The 18,323-nt window shown below is 55.1% G+C and overlaps 1 protein-coding gene across 1 annotated transcript in view; it reads left to right on the forward strand.

Annotated features, from left to right (window-relative positions):
• Positions 1–18,323, forward strand: part of FCGBP (Fc gamma binding protein) — a 53,063-nt gene that overhangs the window by 9,090 nt on the left and 25,650 nt on the right. The window contains exons 10-43 of the mRNA XM_053951905.1: positions 203–474; positions 1,031–1,180; positions 1,787–1,997; positions 2,654–2,746; positions 3,020–3,138; positions 3,384–3,482; positions 3,848–4,089; positions 4,185–4,468; positions 4,579–4,856; positions 5,148–5,746; positions 6,106–6,670; positions 6,823–7,022; positions 7,126–7,506; positions 7,871–8,157; positions 8,564–8,835; positions 9,378–9,456; positions 9,554–9,646; positions 9,920–10,038; positions 10,284–10,382; positions 10,748–10,989; positions 11,085–11,368; positions 11,479–11,756; positions 12,048–12,646; positions 13,006–13,570; positions 13,723–13,922; positions 14,026–14,406; positions 14,771–15,057; positions 15,464–15,735; positions 16,278–16,356; positions 16,454–16,546; positions 16,820–16,938; positions 17,184–17,282; positions 17,648–17,889; positions 17,985–18,268. Coding sequence (XP_053807880.1) covers positions 203–474; positions 1,031–1,180; positions 1,787–1,997; positions 2,654–2,746; positions 3,020–3,138; positions 3,384–3,482; positions 3,848–4,089; positions 4,185–4,468; positions 4,579–4,856; positions 5,148–5,746; positions 6,106–6,670; positions 6,823–7,022; positions 7,126–7,506; positions 7,871–8,157; positions 8,564–8,835; positions 9,378–9,456; positions 9,554–9,646; positions 9,920–10,038; positions 10,284–10,382; positions 10,748–10,989; positions 11,085–11,368; positions 11,479–11,756; positions 12,048–12,646; positions 13,006–13,570; positions 13,723–13,922; positions 14,026–14,406; positions 14,771–15,057; positions 15,464–15,735; positions 16,278–16,356; positions 16,454–16,546; positions 16,820–16,938; positions 17,184–17,282; positions 17,648–17,889; positions 17,985–18,268 — 8,466 coding nt within the window. The remainder of the gene's footprint in view (positions 1–202; positions 475–1,030; positions 1,181–1,786; positions 1,998–2,653; positions 2,747–3,019; positions 3,139–3,383; positions 3,483–3,847; positions 4,090–4,184; positions 4,469–4,578; positions 4,857–5,147; positions 5,747–6,105; positions 6,671–6,822; positions 7,023–7,125; positions 7,507–7,870; positions 8,158–8,563; positions 8,836–9,377; positions 9,457–9,553; positions 9,647–9,919; positions 10,039–10,283; positions 10,383–10,747; positions 10,990–11,084; positions 11,369–11,478; positions 11,757–12,047; positions 12,647–13,005; positions 13,571–13,722; positions 13,923–14,025; positions 14,407–14,770; positions 15,058–15,463; positions 15,736–16,277; positions 16,357–16,453; positions 16,547–16,819; positions 16,939–17,183; positions 17,283–17,647; positions 17,890–17,984; positions 18,269–18,323) is intronic.

Below are 18,323 nucleotides of genomic sequence, written 5' to 3' on the forward strand. Positions count from 1 at the left end.
TTTCTGCCCACCTGAGACCAGGCAGGACAGTGGTGCCTGTGGGCCATGTGTTCCACCCTTTCAAGTGACAGCCATGGGTGCCTGTCCTAGTGAGGGATCTGGACTGCAGAAGCTGAGGTTATGGCTGGGGAGGAGGTCAGGAATTGCAGTGGCTGCTGTCAGCAGGCTGCAGGGAACTCAGGGCTGTTTGTCTGCTTTGTAGGTGTGACCCAGCCATCAGCCCACCTGCATCCTGCTCCCCTGCTGAAGAGCAGGTAGCTAAGCAGCAGTGTTCAATCCTGACAAACCTCAGTGGCCCGTTCCAGCCGTGCCATGCAGTTCTGCCACCCAAGACATACTTTGAGAGCTGTGTCTATGACCAGTGTGCCACGGGCGGCAGCACGGAGCAGCTCTGCAATGACCTGGGGGCCTATGCTGCAGCCTGTGCTGAGGCAGGCATTGCTCTGGGAGACTGGAGTGCTGGCACTGTCTGTGGTAAGCCTTCTGTTGACCACCTTTGATTTCCTTGAATCTCAGAGACAAGGAATGGGGCAGTTCTGGGGGCAGTACGTGGGGCAGAGATTTACCCATTTATCACATAACTAGCCACTCTGGTGGGCCAACCCTTGCATGAAGAGACTCTTCCAGACAGGTGGAATCCCTGTCCTGCACTTTGTTTGCAATGCTGTGGAGATGTATTGGGAATTGTGCAACATCCCCATTTGGGATCAAATCTCCATTTTCAAACATACCTCCTCCACTTCTGTTTCACTCTGTTTCATTCACCAGCTCCCCCAACCTCGCCCCCCTTGCCAAGCACTACAAAGCCGCCTCCACATACAACAACATCACCGTCACCTGGGACGAGCACAGGTACTGTTGTCTCCCATCTGAGTTTTTTAGTGGCTGTGCTATGCTCTTCCCCCTTGGCTGGCCACCCTTGCTTGTCCACGGGCATGCCATGGATGTAGCTGAGCCCTGCTGGAGATGGGGAAAAGGTGGCTCCACTCTCACTCTACAACCTCTGCTTTCCTTTCTGCACCATGTTCAGCTCCACCAGCAGACTGCAATGTTGCCTGCACATTTGACAAGGACTTCTGTGGCTGGGTCCAGGAAGATTACAGCAGCATTGACTGGATAAGGAACAAAGGCCCAACGCCCACGCCAAATACTGGCCCATCCTCTGACCACACAACTGGAGGTAAGAACAGCAGTCAGGACACAGGCAGAGGGGTGTCCCCACGAAGATGGCAACAAATTGCTAACAGCGAACAGAGACCACATCTTTGCTGGCCTTCCTCCAGAGCACTTTGTCCAATGTCCCTGAGGGCCAGAGGATTCCTTTGGGAGGATTTGAGGATTTCCAGCCCTGGAAATCAGTTTGTGCTACCACCGGAGCAGGCGAGGGCCTACCATGCAGGGGAGAATGTACAGCTTGATGACCTGTTGGTCTCTGAGGAAGACAAATGAGTCTGTGACTCTGTTACAAGATCCTGGCTTTTCCAGAAGGCAAAGATGAGGGTTCCCCAAATCTGCAGAGCTATGTGAGGACTGTGACAATACTATAGAGGTGTTGCCATGTCCCAGTCCAAAGCATACATCTGCCATGGCCCTGAGAGCACAATCATGGAGGCACTTGGGCCTGGGGAGGGATGTAGCTTGTGAAGGAACTGTGTTTGCTCTCCCCTCCTTTTGCCTGCCTGAAACTGCAGTCCTGGGGTGCTGCCAGGACTGTGCTTGGGTTGTCCTTGACTGCTTTGGGTAGCTCTGAGGCATCTGTGACAATGTGGCTCGTGCTTTGTTTCAGATGGCTACTACATCTTCCTGCAAGGGAGAGATGATACTCTCCCTGGTTTTGAGGCTCACCTGATCAGTCCAGTATGCAGCTGGGAAGGAACACTCTGCTTCCGCTTCTGGTACCACATGTATGGTGCTCAAACAATGGTCCTGCGGGTGTCCGTGCAGAAGGATAATGAGCAAGTGGTGGTCTGGAAAGAAGTTGGGAACCATGGAGACAGGTGGCACTTGGGAGAGGTCACAGTGCACACCACAGGAAACATGCAGGTAAGGCCACAGGCTCTCACTGTAACCTCAGAGGAACCATGCTTTCTAACGGCTCTTCACAAAAGCAGCTGGAGTTAATGCTGGGAACCATTCCTTCCCTTAGATTTTGCTGGAGGGAGAATGGGGTGAAGATGCACGGAGCAACATAGCATTGGATGATGTCTCCGTTGCGAAGGGATCCTGTGCAGGTACAAGGCTTGGCTTAGGGAAGGACAGCTTGAGACATGTCACTGACTGAGGTGGCAGGCTGGGCTAGAGGCAGGAGCACAGGTTGTCTTTGGGCACTGATGCACCTTGTGCTCGAGTCTCCTCTCCTCTGGGAGGTTGGGGCACTGGCATTGCCTGCAGTCACTGTTTTAGTTCACATGTTACAAGGCCCACGCACAAGACATTGACCACAGGTACAAAGTGCCTTATCTGCTGTTGTGACCCAGCTAAGCTGGTGGCTGAGCCATGGAGTGGGACAGCTCTGCCTGAGATGACGCTCTTCAATCCCTGTCCTGGCTATGCCTGGTCATGGTGTTGGGTACTTCAGAAGGGTGAGGGAACCAGCTGTCTGCAACAAACTCCCCTGTTGGTGCACATCTCCTCTAACTCTCTCTTTTGCTAGGTCCATCGACACCAACACCCACGGTCCCCTTGCCAGGTACCACAACACAGCCTGTAGTCACCACCTCACCAACAAGCCCCGCTCCGAGCTCAGGTACTGCCATGTTTCATCCCTGACTCCTACTGCTCCTTAAAAGTGTTTGTTTTGTTTCCTGCATGTCCATCACCATGGGGCATGTCTGTCTCTTCCTTCGTTCCATCTATGCTGGTGGAAGAGTTTTTGATGTGGAGTCACTGTTCTGTCTCTGTCCTGGGCATCCTGAGCCTTTCTGATCATGCTTTTTGGCTGTTTCTGATGAGTGGACGAGGTGCCTGCAACAAAACTCCCCTGTTGCTGCACATCTCTTCTAACTCCCTCCTGTGCTAGGTCCTTTGACACCAACACCCATGAGAGCTATGCCAGGTACCACAATGCAGCCTATACTCACCACCTCACCAACCAGACCCACACCCAGCTCAAGTACTGCCACCTCCCGTCCCCTTCTGGTGCTGCCTGTTGAAACTTTTCATTTTGCTTCCTCCAAGGCCCATGACATGGGATGTAGTGTGGGTACTGAAGGGTGGTGTGTCTCCTCCTATCTCCCAGCTCTGCTGCAGGTGGTAGCATTTTTGCAGAGATATAACAGAGCCATCCCTGCCCTGGGTCTCTCGGGTCTGTGTGTCAGCTTTTACAGGAAGGCTAGATTAGCTGCTTACAACAGAGGCCCACTTATTCCTCTGTGTCTCCATAGGTCCACTTCCTACTACACCCCCTACTCCACTGCCTAACGTTACAACACAGGCAACACCAAGACCAACAACACCACCAACAACACCTGAGATGACCTCAGGTATTATTTGTAGAGTCCTCAGTCCTCTTCAAAACCCCTACAGAGAACATGGTGCATTTACGTTTAAGGGCTGTTATCTGATTTATTTCAGTCTCCCTCAATACTAAGACATGCATTGAATCCTCTTCTGTTTCTAAGGGTTTGTGTGGGACAGCTGTGCTTCTAGCAATAGGACATTTGAGTAGCTTTGAACTGTATGTCTATAAAAATTAATACTATCGTGATATAGATCTATAATAACGCTGTTTGTCCTTAAAGTCAATAGACCAGTCATGCACTAGACACTGTTTGAGCAACGTGAGCTAGGGAGAAGAGGCAGGAGGGGGTGCTCAACTGAAAGTTTCCTCTGGTCTTTCCACTGTCAGGCACCTGTGTGGTGGAAGGAGACCCTCACTACCACACATTTGACAAGCAGTTACACCATTTCATGGGCACCTGCACCTACACCCTCTCCAAGCTGTGTGAGAGCAACAGCTCCCTGCCCTACTTCAACGTGGAAGCGGCCAACGAGCACAGGGGAGGCAACACCCGTGTGTCCTATGTCCGATACGTGGATGTCGATGTGGCTGACCAGCGGATAAGGCTGGGACAGGGTGGAGTGGTGACGGTGAGCTTGAGGGGGAGATGCTGTGGGGCACCGTGAGCGGAGAGAACTGTGCCAAATGGGCTGCTCCAATCCTGTCTGGGTTCCTGTCCTTCCAGGTCAATGGAGTGGAAGAGATCCTGCCTTGCAGCCCATCCGCGGGCGTGCAGGTCTTGTCCAGCGGGTTCTACACCATGGTCATGACAGACTTTGGCTTGAGAGTCAAGTTTGATGGGAAGCATCGGGTGGAGGTGACGCTTCCAAGCACCTTTGGGCAGAAGGTTTGTGGCATGTGTGGGAACTACAACGGGATAGCAGCAGATGACTTCCAGAACCCAGAAGGGGCAATGGAGCCAGACTCCACCAGCCTGGGCAACAGTTGGGAAGTGTCCAACAACAGCAGGTGGGTATGGCCCCAGTAGTCCTGGGGACACACTGGGCAAGGGAAGGAGGAGGAGGCACCAGAAGAAGTCCACAAATGACCCAGGGGCCCTTCTGCCTGTCTTTCCACAGCTGCTCAGCTAGACCTCTGCCCACCCCAGCCTGCAATGAGACCGACCAGCAACTCATCAGCAGCAGCCACTTCTGTGGGCTCCTCACTGACACCAGTGGCCCGTTTCAGAAGTGCCATGCTGTGCTGAGCCCCAGCAGCTACTTTGACACCTGCTTCTATGACCTGTGTGAGCTGGGGCTGGACCGTGAGACCCTGTGCAAGAGCTTGCAGTCCTATGCAGATGCCTGCCAGTCACTCGGTGTCCAGATACCTGCGTGGAGGAACTCAACCTTCTGCCGTAAGTCCAGACATGGTACCTGGGGCCGGTACTCCCAGGAAAACACAGGACAGGATTGGAAGAGTGAGCTGGGGAATAGGAACTATTCTCCCTATGGGCTGTCGGGATATATAAGTAGATATCAGTATTAGAGGCAGCATTTTCTGTTTCATTTTGATTGGGTCGGAGAGAGAATACAAGTAGAGCCAAAGAGACCGTAGAGAAAACAGAGCTAGTTACTTATTCAAACGGGATATTCAGCAGAAAATTACTTGTTCTACAAGTAATTTGCTGGGTCACCTGTCTTGGCAGCGATCACTTGTCCGGCCAACAGTCACTACGAGCCCTGTGCTGCAGCCTGCCCTGCCACCTGTGTTGACCCAATGGCTCCTGTTACCTGCAGCCTGCCGTGCGTGGAGGGCTGTGTGTGTGACAGCGGGTACCTGCTCTACAACGACCGCTGCGTGCCCAGCCAGCAGTGCGGCTGCTGGCACAACGGGCAGCACTACCCCGTGGGCTCAGAGTTCTGGACGGACGACACCTGCTCCTCCAAGTGCACGTGTCCCGCACGGGGAAGCAAAGTGCAGTGCTTCAATGCCTCCTGCCCCGCGGGCCAGTACTGCGGGGTGCAGAACGGGAAACCTGTGTGCCTTGAACACTCCTACGGCATCTGCCACGTGCACGGGGACCCCCACTACAAAACCTTTGACAAGGTGACGCACGACTTCATGGGCAACTGCACCTACACCCTGGCCAAAGTGTGCTCCAACACCACCTCCCTGCCCTACTTCAACGTGGAGGCCAAGAACGAGCACCGTGGCAACACCCAAGTGTCCTACGTGCGCGAAGTGGTGGTTGAGGTGTATGGAGAGCGCGTTGCCATCCTCAAGCAGCAGAAGAGCCACGTGCTGGTAGGCAGTGGGGCTGGCTCGAGTCGGGTGCGGCTGCAAGGCAGGGCTGCCTGCTGCTGGCAGGGCCAGGCATGTTAAAAGTCCCAGGAATGGGTGGGTTCACCTGGAGGCAGGAGGTTGCTTTTTCCTCCCGTTTGGGAGGGGCTGGAGGAGGAAGAGTCAAATGGGGAAGAACATGAGCCATGTTGAGCCCAGTGCAGAACTCAGCACACAGCTCTGCGAGCCCCAGGGGTGTTGGGGTGTGAGGACGTCCCAGGCAGCTGTTTGCCGTGCCTGGGCTGGCAGCTGCTTTCCCTGGGCAGGAGCAGCCAGGGAGGCCGGGGCCAGGCCCGGGGCCCACTGTGCTGTGTGTGCCGTAGGTGAACAACGTGCGCCAGACGTTGCCGGTGAGTGCAGCGGGAGGGGCCATCACGGTGAGCAAGAGTGGTCGCTACATCGTCCTGGAGACAGACTTCAACCTCAGAGTGTCCTACGACGCTGACCACTCGGTGGAGGTGAAGGTGCCCACCACCTACTTCAACCTGACCTGTGGCATGTGTGGCAACTTCAACAACCGCAGAGACGACGAATACATGATGCCCGACGGGCAGCAAGCCGCAGACTCCAATGCGCTGGGGGAGAGCTGGCAGGTCCCAGACAGTGACCCCTCCTGCGGTGTCCCCGTCCCCTCCCCACCCTGCAGTGCAGAAGATGAGAAGCTCTACCGCTCCGACCAGTTCTGTGGCATCCTGACCACCAGGCCTAGCTCTTTTGAGAAGTGCCACGGCGTGATCAACCCCCAGGACTACTTTGACACCTGCTTGTATGACCTGTGTGCCCTGAATGGTGGCCAGGAGTTCCTGTGTGCTGCTCTGGAGGCCTATGCTGACGCGTGCCAGGCAGCTGGCGTGACTCTTCTTCCCTGGAGGAATGCTACCTTCTGCCGTGAGTACCTGCCTTGCCATTGCCAGAAAGGGAAATGGGCCGCACCCTCTGCTCTGAACCTCTGGCCAAAATGTGTCTTAGGTCTTTCCCTTCCCACAAGGCTGTCCATGGTTGAAGTCTTGCTGGTCCTAATTTGCCCCTTCCCATTGCAGCCCTGCAGTGTCCTCCCAACAGCTACTATGACCCCTGCATGACCGGCTGTCCTGCCACCTGTGTTGACCAACAAGCCCCACAGAACTGCTCCAAGCCTTGTGTGGAGGGCTGTGCATGTAGCTCTGGCTTCCTCCTGAGTGGAGACACCTGTGTGCCCGAGGCCAACTGCGGCTGCCTCTTTGAGGGCAACTACTACACTGTGAGTGAAAACCCTGCCCTGGTTTGCCGACCCCTGCCAGGCCACTCCTCTGCCTGTACTTTCCTGCCTCATACCCTGAGGTTTGGTGTTTCCCTGCCTGCAGGAAGGCGAATCCTCCGTGAATGAGAACTGCACTCGCCGGTGCCGGTGTGAAGCCAAAGGCCAGATGGTTTGCTCTGCCTTGTCCTGTGGCGAGGACGAGGTCTGCAAGATCCAGGATGGCCAGAGGGGCTGTTACCCAGCCAGCACTGCCGTCTGCCACATCTACGGTGACCCACATTACAGCACCTTTGATGGGAAGCTCCACCACTTCCAGGGCTCCTGCAACTACACAGTGGTGACGGGCTGTGACAACTCCTCCGTTGGGTTCAGTGTCACCACCCGCAACAAACATCGTGGCAGCCAGAGCTGGACAGCTCTGAACTCCGTGGCACTGTCCCTCGAAGGCCTCCACATTGCACTGCGCGAGCACAAGGCAGTCTACGTAAGCCTCTCGTTTTTGTGCCTGGGAACAACAGACACACCGGACACTCTTAAAATACCCCTCTGTCCCCAGGGAGAGCTTGCCATTCCCTGAGCCTGCTGCATGCTCACAGAACAGCATGGCAGAGCTCTGAGTGGGGCCATATACTGTGTCTGCTCATGCAGACACAGATTCTTGGTGACTTTCCTGAGCTTTCAGTGTGCCATTGGTACAGTTGCTGCTGCCCTCGTTGGCCTGGGCAAGGTTTCTCATGCCAGCAGTGCTTCTGGCTCACTGGCACTGGCACTACCCCGGTGAGGAACAGTGACCCCTCAGTGGAGGGCACCTCTTACCGCTTCTGTCTCCCTCTGTTCCCCTTCTCCAGATCAACGGTGCCCTGGTCTCCCTGCCTGCTTCTCCTGCCCCCGGTGTGACCATTTCCCTGAGCGGCTCCTACGTGCGGGTTTCTACCAAGCTGGGCCTGCAGCTGCAGTTCAATGGGGACCATGAGCTCCTAGTGAAGGTGTCTGAGAAGTACAAGGGCAAACTCTGTGGGCTGTGTGGGACCTACACCGGGAGCCAGCAGGATGACTTCATGCGACCCGATGGGGTGGTTGTACCCGACTTCAATGACTTTGGAAGCAGCTGGATGGTGCCGGATGATGAATGGCCGTGAGTCCTTGTTCCACACTGCAGATGAAGGACAGAAGGGAGTGTTGGAGAGGGGAGCTATGAGGGACATCAGGAGGGAGGCATGGTGATGGCAAGCATGGGGCGAGGGAGAAGAGGTGGGTTCCGGAGCCCTGGGAGAGTGGGCTGAGCCTGGGCAGGATGCTTTTCCTACGCTGCTTGCATCACAACTGCCTCAGTCGGTTGTTTCTGCCCACCTGAGACCAGGCAGGACAGTGGTGCCTGTGGGCCATGTGTTCCACCCTTTCAAGTGACAGCCATGGGTGCCTGTCCTAGTGAGGGATCTGGACTGCAGAAGCTGAGGTTATGGCTGGGGAGGAGGTCAGGAATTGCAGTGGCTGCTGTCAGCAGGCTGCAGGGAACTCAGGGCTGTTTGTCTGCTTTGTAGGTGTGACCCAGCCATCAGCCCACCTGCATCCTGCTCCCCTGCTGAAGAGCAGGTAGCTAAGCAGCAGTGTTCAATCCTGACAAACCTCAGTGGCCCGTTCCAGCCGTGCCATGCAGTTCTGCCACCCAAGACATACTTTGAGAGCTGTGTCTATGACCAGTGTGCCACGGGCGGCAGCATGGAGCAGCTCTGCAATGACCTGGGGGCCTATGCTGCAGCCTGTGCTGAGGCAGGCATTGCTCTGGGAGACTGGAGTGCTGGCACTGTCTGTGGTAAGCCTTCTGTTGACCACCTTTGATTTCCTTGAATCTCAGAGACAAGGAATGGGGCAGTTCTGGGGGCAGTACGTGGGGCAGAGATTTACCCATTTATCACATAACTAGCCACTCTGGTGGGCCAACCCTTGCATGAAGAGACTCTTCCAGACAGGTGGAATCCCTGTCCTGCACTTTGTTTGCAATGCTGTGGAGATGTATTGGGAATTGTGCAACATCCCCATTTGGGATCAAATCTCCATTATCTTCCTCCACTTCTGATGATGTCTCCTTTGAGAGGGGATCCTGTGCAGGTACAAGGCTTGGCTTAGGGAAGGACAGCTTGAGACATGTCACTGACTGAGGTGGCAGGCTGGGCTAGAGGCAGGAGCACAGGTTGTCTTTGGGCACTGATGCACCTTGTGCTCGAGTCTCCTCTCCTCTGGGAGGTTGGGGCACTGGCATTGCCTGCAGTCACTGTTTTAGTTCACATGTTACAAGGCCCACGCACAAGACATTGACCACAGGTACAAAGTGCCTTATCTGCTGTTGTGACCCAGCTAAGCTGGTGGCTGAGCCATGGAGTGGGACAGCTCTGCCTGAGATGACGCTCTTCAATCCCTGTCCTGGCTATGTCTGGTCATGGTGTTGGGTACTTCAGAAGGGTGAGGGAACCAGCTGTCTGCAACAAACTCCCCTGTTGGTGCACATCTCCTCTAACTCTCTCTTTTGCTAGGTCCATCGACACCAACACCCACGGTCCCCTTGCCAGGTACCACAACACAGCCTGTAGTCACCACCTCACCAACAAGCCCCGCTCCGAGCTCAGGTACTGCCATGTTTCATCCCTGACTCCTACTGCTCCTTAAAAGTGTTTGTTTTGTTTCCTGCATGTCCATCACCATGGGGCATGTCTGTCTCTTCCTTCGTTCCATCTATGCTGGTGGAAGAGTTTTTGATGTGGAGTCACTGTTCTGTCTCTGTCCTGGGCATCCTGAGCCTTTCTGATCATGCTTTTTGGCTGTTTCTGATGAGTGGACGAGGTGCCTGCAACAAAACTCCCCTGTTGCTGCACATCTCTTCTAACTCCCTCCTGTGCTAGGTCCTTTGACACCAACACCCATGAGAGCTATGCCAGGTACCACAATGCAGCCTATACTCACCACCTCACCAACCAGACCCACACCCAGCTCAAGTACTGCCACCTCCCGTCCCCTTCTGGTGCTGCTTGTTGAAACTTTTCATTTTGCTTCCTCCAAGGCCCATGACATGGGATGTAGTGTGGGTACTGAAGGGTGGTGTGTCTCCTCCTATCTCCCAGCTCTGCTGCAGGTGGTAGCATTTTTGCAGAGATATAACAGAGCCATCCCTGCCCTGGGTCTCTCGGGTCTGTGTGTCAGCTTTTACAGGAAGGCTAGATTAGCTGCTTACAACAGAGGCCCACTTATTCCTCTGTGTCTCCATAGGTCCACTTCCTACTACACCCCCTACTCCACTGCCTAACGTTACAACACAGGCAACACCAAGACCAACAACACCACCAACAACACCTGAGATGACCTCAGGTATTATTTGTAGAGTCCTCAGTCCTCTTCAAAACCCCTACAGAGAACATGGTGCATTTACGTTTAAGGGCTGTTATCTGATTTATTTCAGTCTCCCTCAATACTAAGACATGCATTGAATCCTCTTCTGTTTCTAAGGGTTTGTGTGGGACAGCTGTGCTTCTAGCAATAGGACATTTGAGTAGCTTTGATCTGTATGTCTATAAAAATTAATACTATCGTGATATAGATCTATAATAACGCTGTTTGTCCTTAAAGTCAATAGACCAGTCATGCACTAGACACTGTTTGAGCAACGTGAGCTAGGGAGAAGAGGCAGGAGGGGGTGCTCAACTGAAAGTTTCCTCTGGTCTTTCCACTGTCAGGCACCTGTGTGGTGGAAGGAGACCCTCACTACCACACATTTGACAAGCAGTTACACCATTTCATGGGCACCTGCACCTACACCCTCTCCAAGCTGTGTGAGAGCAACAGCTCCCTGCCCTACTTCAACGTGGAAGCGGCCAACGAGCACAGGGGAGGCAACACCCGTGTGTCCTATGTCCGATACGTGGATGTCGATGTGGCTGACCAGCGGATAAGGCTGGGACAGGGTGGAGTGGTGACGGTGAGCTTGAGGGGGAGATGCTGTGGGGCACCGTGAGCGGAGAGAACTGTGCCAAATGGGCTGCTCCAATCCTGTCTGGGTTCCTGTCCTTCCAGGTCAATGGAGTGGAAGAGATCCTGCCTTGCAGCCCATCCGCGGGCGTGCAGGTCTTGTCCAGCGGGTTCTACACCATGGTCATGACAGACTTTGGCTTGAGAGTCAAGTTTGATGGGAAGCATCGGGTGGAGGTGACGCTTCCAAGCACCTTTGGGCAGAAGGTTTGTGGCATGTGTGGGAACTACAACGGGATAGCAGCAGATGACTTCCAGAACCCAGAAGGGGCAATGGAGCCAGACTCCACCAGCCTGGGCAACAGTTGGGAAGTGTCCAACAACAGCAGGTGGGTATGGCCCCAGTAGTCCTGGGGACACACTGGGCAAGGGAAGGAGGAGGAGGCACCAGAAGAAGTCCACAAATGACCCAGGGGCCCTTCTGCCTGTCTTTCCACAGCTGCTCAGCTAGACCTCTGCCCACCCCAGCCTGCAATGAGACCGACCAGCAACTCATCAGCAGCAGCCACTTCTGTGGGCTCCTCACTGACACCAGTGGCCCGTTTCAGAAGTGCCATGCTGTGCTGAGCCCCAGCAGCTACTTTGACACCTGCTTCTATGACCTGTGTGAGCTGGGGCTGGACCGTGAGACCCTGTGCAAGAGCTTGCAGTCCTATGCAGATGCCTGCCAGTCACTCGGTGTCCAGATACCTGCGTGGAGGAACTCAACCTTCTGCCGTAAGTCCAGACATGGTACCTGGGGCCGGTACTCCCAGGAAAACACAGGACAGGATTGGAAGAGTGAGCTGGGGAATAGGAACTATTCTCCCTATGGGCTGTCGGGATATATAAGTAGAGATCAGTATTAGAGGCAGCATTTTCTGTTTCATTTTGATTGGGTCGGAGAGAGAATACAAGTAGAGCCAAAGAGACCGTAGAGAAAACAGAGCTAGTTACTTATTCAAACGGGATATTCAGCAGAAAATTACTTGTTCTACAAGTAATTTGCTGGGTCACCTGTCTTGGCAGCGATCACTTGTCCGGCCAACAGTCACTACGAGCCCTGTGCTGCAGCCTGCCCTGCCACCTGTGTTGACCCAATGGCTCCTGTTACCTGCAGCCTGCCGTGCGTGGAGGGCTGTGTGTGTGACAGCGGGTACCTGCTCTACAACGACCGCTGCGTGCCCAGCCAGCAGTGCGGCTGCTGGCACAACGGGCAGCACTACCCCGTGGGCTCAGAGTTCTGGACGGACGACACCTGCTCCTCCAAGTGCACGTGTCCCGCACGGGGAAGCAAAGTGCAGTGCTTCAATGCCTCCTGCCCCGCGGGCCAGTACTGCGGGGTGCAGAACGGGAAACCTGTGTGCCTTGAACACTCCTACGGCATCTGCCACGTGCACGGGGACCCCCACTACAAAACCTTTGACAAGGTGACGCACGACTTCATGGGCAACTGCACCTACACCCTGGCCAAAGTGTGCTCCAACACCACCTCCCTGCCCTACTTCAACGTGGAGGCCAAGAACGAGCACCGTGGCAACACCCAAGTGTCCTACGTGCGCGAAGTGGTGGTTGAGGTGTATGGAGAGCGCGTTGCCATCCTCAAGCAGCAGAAGAGCCACGTGCTGGTAGGCAGTGGGGCTGGCTCGAGTCGGGTGCGGCTGCAAGGCAGGGCTGCCTGCTGCTGGCAGGGCCAGGCATGTTAAAAGTCCCAGGAATGGGTGGGTTCACCTGGAGGCAGGAGGTTGCTTTTTCCTCCCGTTTGGGAGGGGCTGGAGGAGGAAGAGTCAAATGGGGAAGAACATGAGCCATGTTGAGCCCAGTGCAGAACTCAGCACACAGCTCTGCGAGCCCCAGGGGTGTTGGGGTGTGAGGACGTCCCAGGCAGCTGTTTGCCGTGCCTGGGCTGGCAGCTGCTTTCCCTGGGCAGGAGCAGCCAGGGAGGCCGGGGCCAGGCCCGGGGCCCACTGTGCTGTGTGTGCCGTAGGTGAACAACGTGCGCCAGACGTTGCCGGTGAGTGCAGCGGGAGGGGCCATCACGGTGAGCAAGAGTGGTCGCTACATCGTCCTGGAGACAGACTTCAACCTCAGAGTGTCCTACGACGCTGACCACTCGGTGGAGGTGAAGGTGCCCACCACCTACTTCAACCTGACCTGTGGCATGTGTGGCAACTTCAACAACCGCAGAGACGACGAATACATGATGCCCGACGGGCAGCAAGCCGCAGACTCCAATGCGCTGGGGGAGAGCTGGCAGGTCCCAGACAGTGACCCCTCCTGCGGTGTCCCCGTCCCCTCCCCACCCTGCAGTGCAGAAGATGAGAAGCTCTACCGCTCCGACCAGTTCTGTGGCATCCTGACCACCAGGCCTAGCTCTTTTGAGAAGTGCCACGGCGTGATCAACCCCCAGGACTACTTTGACACCTGCTTGTATGACCTGTGTGCCCTGAATGGTGGCCAGGAGTTCCTGTGTGCTGCTCTGGAGGCCTATGCTGACGCGTGCCAGGCAGCTGGCGTGACTCTTCTTCCCTGGAGGAATGCTACCTTCTGCCGTGAGTACCTGCCTTGCCATTGCCAGAAAGGGAAATGGGCCGCACCCTCTGCTCTGAACCTCTGGCCAAAATGTGTCTTAGGTCTTTCCCTTCCCACAAGGCTGTCCATGGTTGAAGTCTTGCTGGTCCTAATTTGCCCCTTCCCATTGCAGCCCTGCAGTGTCCTCCCAACAGCTACTATGACCCCTGCATGACCGGCTGTCCTGCCACCTGTGTTGACCAACAAGCCCCACAGAACTGCTCCAAGCCTTGTGTGGAGGGCTGTGCATGTAGCTCTGGCTTCCTCCTGAGTGGAGACACCTGTGTGCCCGAGGCCAACTGCGGCTGCCTCTTTGAGGGCAACTACTACACTGTGAGTGAAAACCCTGCCCTGGTTTGCCGACCCCTGCCAGGCCACTCCTCTGCCTGTACTTTCCTGCCTCATACCCTGAGGTTTGGTGTTTCCCTGCCTGCAGGAAGGCGAATCCTCCGTGAATGAGAACTGCACTCGCCGGTGCCGGTGTGAAGCCAAAGGCCAGATGGTTTGCTCTGCCTTGTCCTGTGGCGAGGACGAGGTCTGCAAGATCCAGGATGGCCAGAGGGGCTGTTACCCAGCCAGCACTGCCGTCTGCCACATCTACGGTGACCCACATTACAGCACCTTTGATGGGAAGCTCCACCACTTCCAGGGCTCCTGCAACTACACAGTGGTGACGGGCTGTGACAACTCCTCCGTTGGGTTCAGTGTCACCACCCGCAACAAACATCGTGGCAGCCAGAGCTGGACAGCTCTGAACTCCGTGGCACTGTCCCTCGAAGGCCTCCACATTGCACTGCGCGAGCACAAGGCAGTCTACGTAAGCCTCTCGTTTTTGTGCCTGGGAACAACAGACACACCGGACACTCTTAAAATACCCCTCTGTCCCCAGGGAGAGCTTGCCATTCCCTGAGCCTGCTGCATGCTCACAGAACAGCATGGCAGAGCTCTGAGTGGGGCCATATACTGTGTCTGCTCATGCAGACACAGATTCTTGGTGACTTTCCTGAGCTTTCAGTGTGCCATTGGTACAGTTGCTGCTGCCCTCGTTGGCCTGGGCAAGGTTTCTCATGCCAGCAGTGCTTCTGGCTCACTGGCACTGGCACTACCCCGGTGAGGAACAGTGACCCCTCAGTGGAGGGCACCTCTTACCGCTTCTGTCTCCCTCTGTTCCCCTTCTCCAGATCAACGGTGCCCTGGTCTCCCTGCCTGCTTCTCCTGCCCCCGGTGTGACCATTTCCCTGAGCGGCTCCTACGTGCGGGTTTCTACCAAGCTGGGCCTGCAGCTGCAGTTCAATGGGGACCATGAGCTCCTAGTGAAGGTGTCTGAGAAGTACAAGGGCAAACTCTGTGGGCTGTGTGGGACCTACACCGGGAGCCAGCAGGATGACTTCATGCGACCCGATGGGGTGGTTGTACCCGACTTCAATGACTTTGGAAGCAGCTGGATGGTGCCGGATGATGAATGGCCGTGAGTCCTTGTTCCACACTGCAGATGAAGGACAGAAGGGAGTGTTGGAGAGGGGAGCTATGAGGGACATCAGGAGGGAGGCATGGTGATGGCAAGCATGGGGCGAGGGAGAAGAGGTGGGTTCCGGAGCCCTGGGAGAGTGGGCTGAGCCTGGGCAGGATGCTTTTCCTACGCTGCTTGCATCACAACTGCCTCAGTCGGTTGTTTCTGCCCACCTGAGACCAGGCAGGACAGTGGTGCCTGTGGGCCATGTGTTCCACCCTTTCAAGTGACAGCCATGGGTGCCTGTCCTAGTGAGGGATCTGGACTGCAGAAGCTGAGGTTATGGCTGGGGAGGAGGTCAGGAATTGCAGTGGCTGCTGTCAGCAGGCTGCAGGGAACTCAGGGCTGTTTGTCTGCTTTGTAGGTGTGACCCAGCCATCAGCCCACCTGCATCCTGCTCCCCTGCTGAAGAGCAGGTAGCTAAGCAGCAGTGTTCAATCCTGACAAACCTCAGTGGCCCGTTCCAGCCGTGCCATGCAGTTCTGCCACCCAAGACATACTTTGAGAGCTGTGTCTATGACCAGTGTGCCACGGGCGGCAGCACGGAGCAGCTCTGCAATGACCTGGGGGCCTATGCTGCAGCCTGTGCTGAGGCAGGCATTGCTCTGGGAGACTGGAGTGCTGGCACTGTCTGTGGTAAGCCTTCTGTTGACCACCTTTGATTTCCTTGAATCTCAGAGACAAGGAATGGGGCAGTTCTGGGGGCAGTACGTGGGGCAGAGATTTACCCATTTATCACATAACTAGCCACTCTGGTGGGCCAACCCTTGCATGAAGAGACTCTTCCAGACAGGTGGAATCCCTGTCCTGCACTTTGTTTGCAATGCTGTGGAGATGTATTGGGAATTGTGCAACATCCCCATTTGGGATCAAATCTCCATTATCTTCCTCCACTTCTGATGATGTCTCCTTTGAGAGGGGATCCTGTGCAGGTACAAGGCTTGGCTTAGGGAAGGACAGCTTGAGACATGTCACTGACTGAGGTGGCAGGCTGGGCTAGAGGCAGGAGCACAGGTTGTCTTTGGGCACTGATGCACCTTGTGCTCGAGTCTCCTCTCCTCTGGGAGGTTGGGGCACTGGCATTGCCTGCAGTCACTGTTTTAGTTCACATGTTACAAGGCCCACGCACAAGACATTGACCACAGGTACAAAGTGCCTTATCTGCTGTTGTGACCCAGCTAAGCTGGTGGCTGAGCCATGGAGTGGGACAGCTCTGCCTGAGATGACGCTCTTCAATCCCTGTCCTGGCTATGTCTGGTCATGGTGTTGGGTACTTCAGAAGGGTGAGGGAACCAGCTGTCTGCAACAAACTCCCCTGTTGGTGCACATCTCCTCTAACTCTCTCTTTTGCTAGGTCCATCGACACCAACACCCACGGTCCCCTTGCCAGGTACCACAACACAGCCTGTAGTCACCACCTCACCAACAAGCCCCGCTCCGAGCTCAGGTACTGCCATGTTTCATCCCTGACTCCTACTGCTCCTTAAAAGTGTTTGTTTTGTTTCCTGCATGTCCATCACCATGGGGCATGTCTGTCTCTTCCTTCGTTCCATCTATGCTGGTGGAAGAGTTTTTGATGTGGAGTCACTGTTCTGTCTCTGTCCTGGGCATCCTGAGCCTTTCTGATCATGCTTTTTGGCTGTTTCTGATGAGTGGACGAGGTGCCTGCAACAAAACTCCCCTGTTGCTGCACATCTCTTCTAACTCCCTCCTGTGCTAGGTCCTTTGACACCAACACCCATGAGAGCTATGCCAGGTACCACAATGCAGCCTATACTCACCACCTCACCAACCAGACCCACACCCAGCTCAAGTACTGCCACCTCCCGTCCCCTTCTGGTGCTGCTTGTTGAAACTTTTCATTTTGCTTCCTCCAAGGCCCATGACATGGGATGTAGTGTGGGTACTGAAGGGTGGTGTGTCTCCTCCTATCTCCCAGCTCTGCTGCAGGTGGTAGCATTTTTGCAGAGATATAACAGAGCCATCCCTGCCCTGGGTCTCTCGGGTCTGTGTGTCAGCTTTTACAGGAAGGCTAGATTAGCTGCTTACAACAGAGGCCCACTTATTCCTCTGTGTCTCCATAGGTCCACTTCCTACTACACCCCCTACTCCACTGCCTAACGTTACAACACAGGCAACACCAAGACCAACAACACCACCAACAACACCTGAGATGACCTCAGGTATTATTTGTAGAGTCCTCAGTCCTCTTCAAAACCCCTACAGAGAACATGGTGCATTTACGTTTAAGGGCTGTTATCTGATTTATTTCAGTCTCCCTCAATACTAAGACATGCATTGAATCCTCTTCTGTTTCTAAGGGTTTGTGTGGGACAGCTGTGCTTCTAGCAATAGGACATTTGAGTAGCTTTGATCTGTATGTCTATAAAAATTAATACTATCGTGATATAGATCTATAATAACGCTATTTGTCCTTAAAGTCAATAGACCAGTCATGCACTAGACACTGTTTGAGCAACGTGAGCTAGGGAGAAGAGGCAGGAGGGGGTGCTCAACTGAAAGTTTCCTCTGGTCTTTCCACTGTCAGGCACCTGTGTGGTGGAAGGAGACCCTCACTACCACACATTTGACAAGCAGTTACACCATTTCATGGGCACCTGCACCTACACCCTCTCCAAGCTGTGTGAGAGCAACAGCTCCCTGCCCTACTTCAACGTGGAAGCGGCCAACGAGCACAGGGGAGGCAACACCCGTGTGTCCTATGTCCGATACGTGGATGTCGATGTGGCTGACCAGCGGATAAGGCTGGGACAGGGTGGAGTGGTGACGGTGAGCTTGAGGGGGAGATGCTGTGGGGCACCGTGAGCGGAGAGAACTGTGCCAAATGGGCTGCTCCAATCCTGTCTGGGTTCCTGTCCTTCCAGGTCAATGGAGTGGAAGAGATCCTGCCTTGCAGCCCATCCGCGGGCGTGCAGGTCTTGTCCAGCGGGTTCTACACCATGGTCATGACAGACTTTGGCTTGAGAGTCAAGTTTGATGGGAAGCATCGGGTGGAGGTGACGCTTCCAAGCACCTTTGGGCAGAAGGTTTGTGGCATGTGTGGGAACTACAACGGGATAGCAGCAGATGACTTCCAGAACCCAGAAGGGGCAATGGAGCCAGACTCCACCAGCCTGGGCAACAGTTGGGAAGTGTCCAACAACAGCAGGTGGGTATGGCCCCAGTAGTCCTGGGGACACACTGGGCAAGGGAAGGAGGAGGAG

This window comes from Vidua chalybeata, chromosome 10, assembly GCF_026979565.1.
Source record: "Vidua chalybeata isolate OUT-0048 chromosome 10, bVidCha1 merged haplotype, whole genome shotgun sequence".
Classification (NCBI taxonomy): domain Eukaryota; kingdom Metazoa; phylum Chordata; class Aves; order Passeriformes; family Viduidae; genus Vidua; species Vidua chalybeata.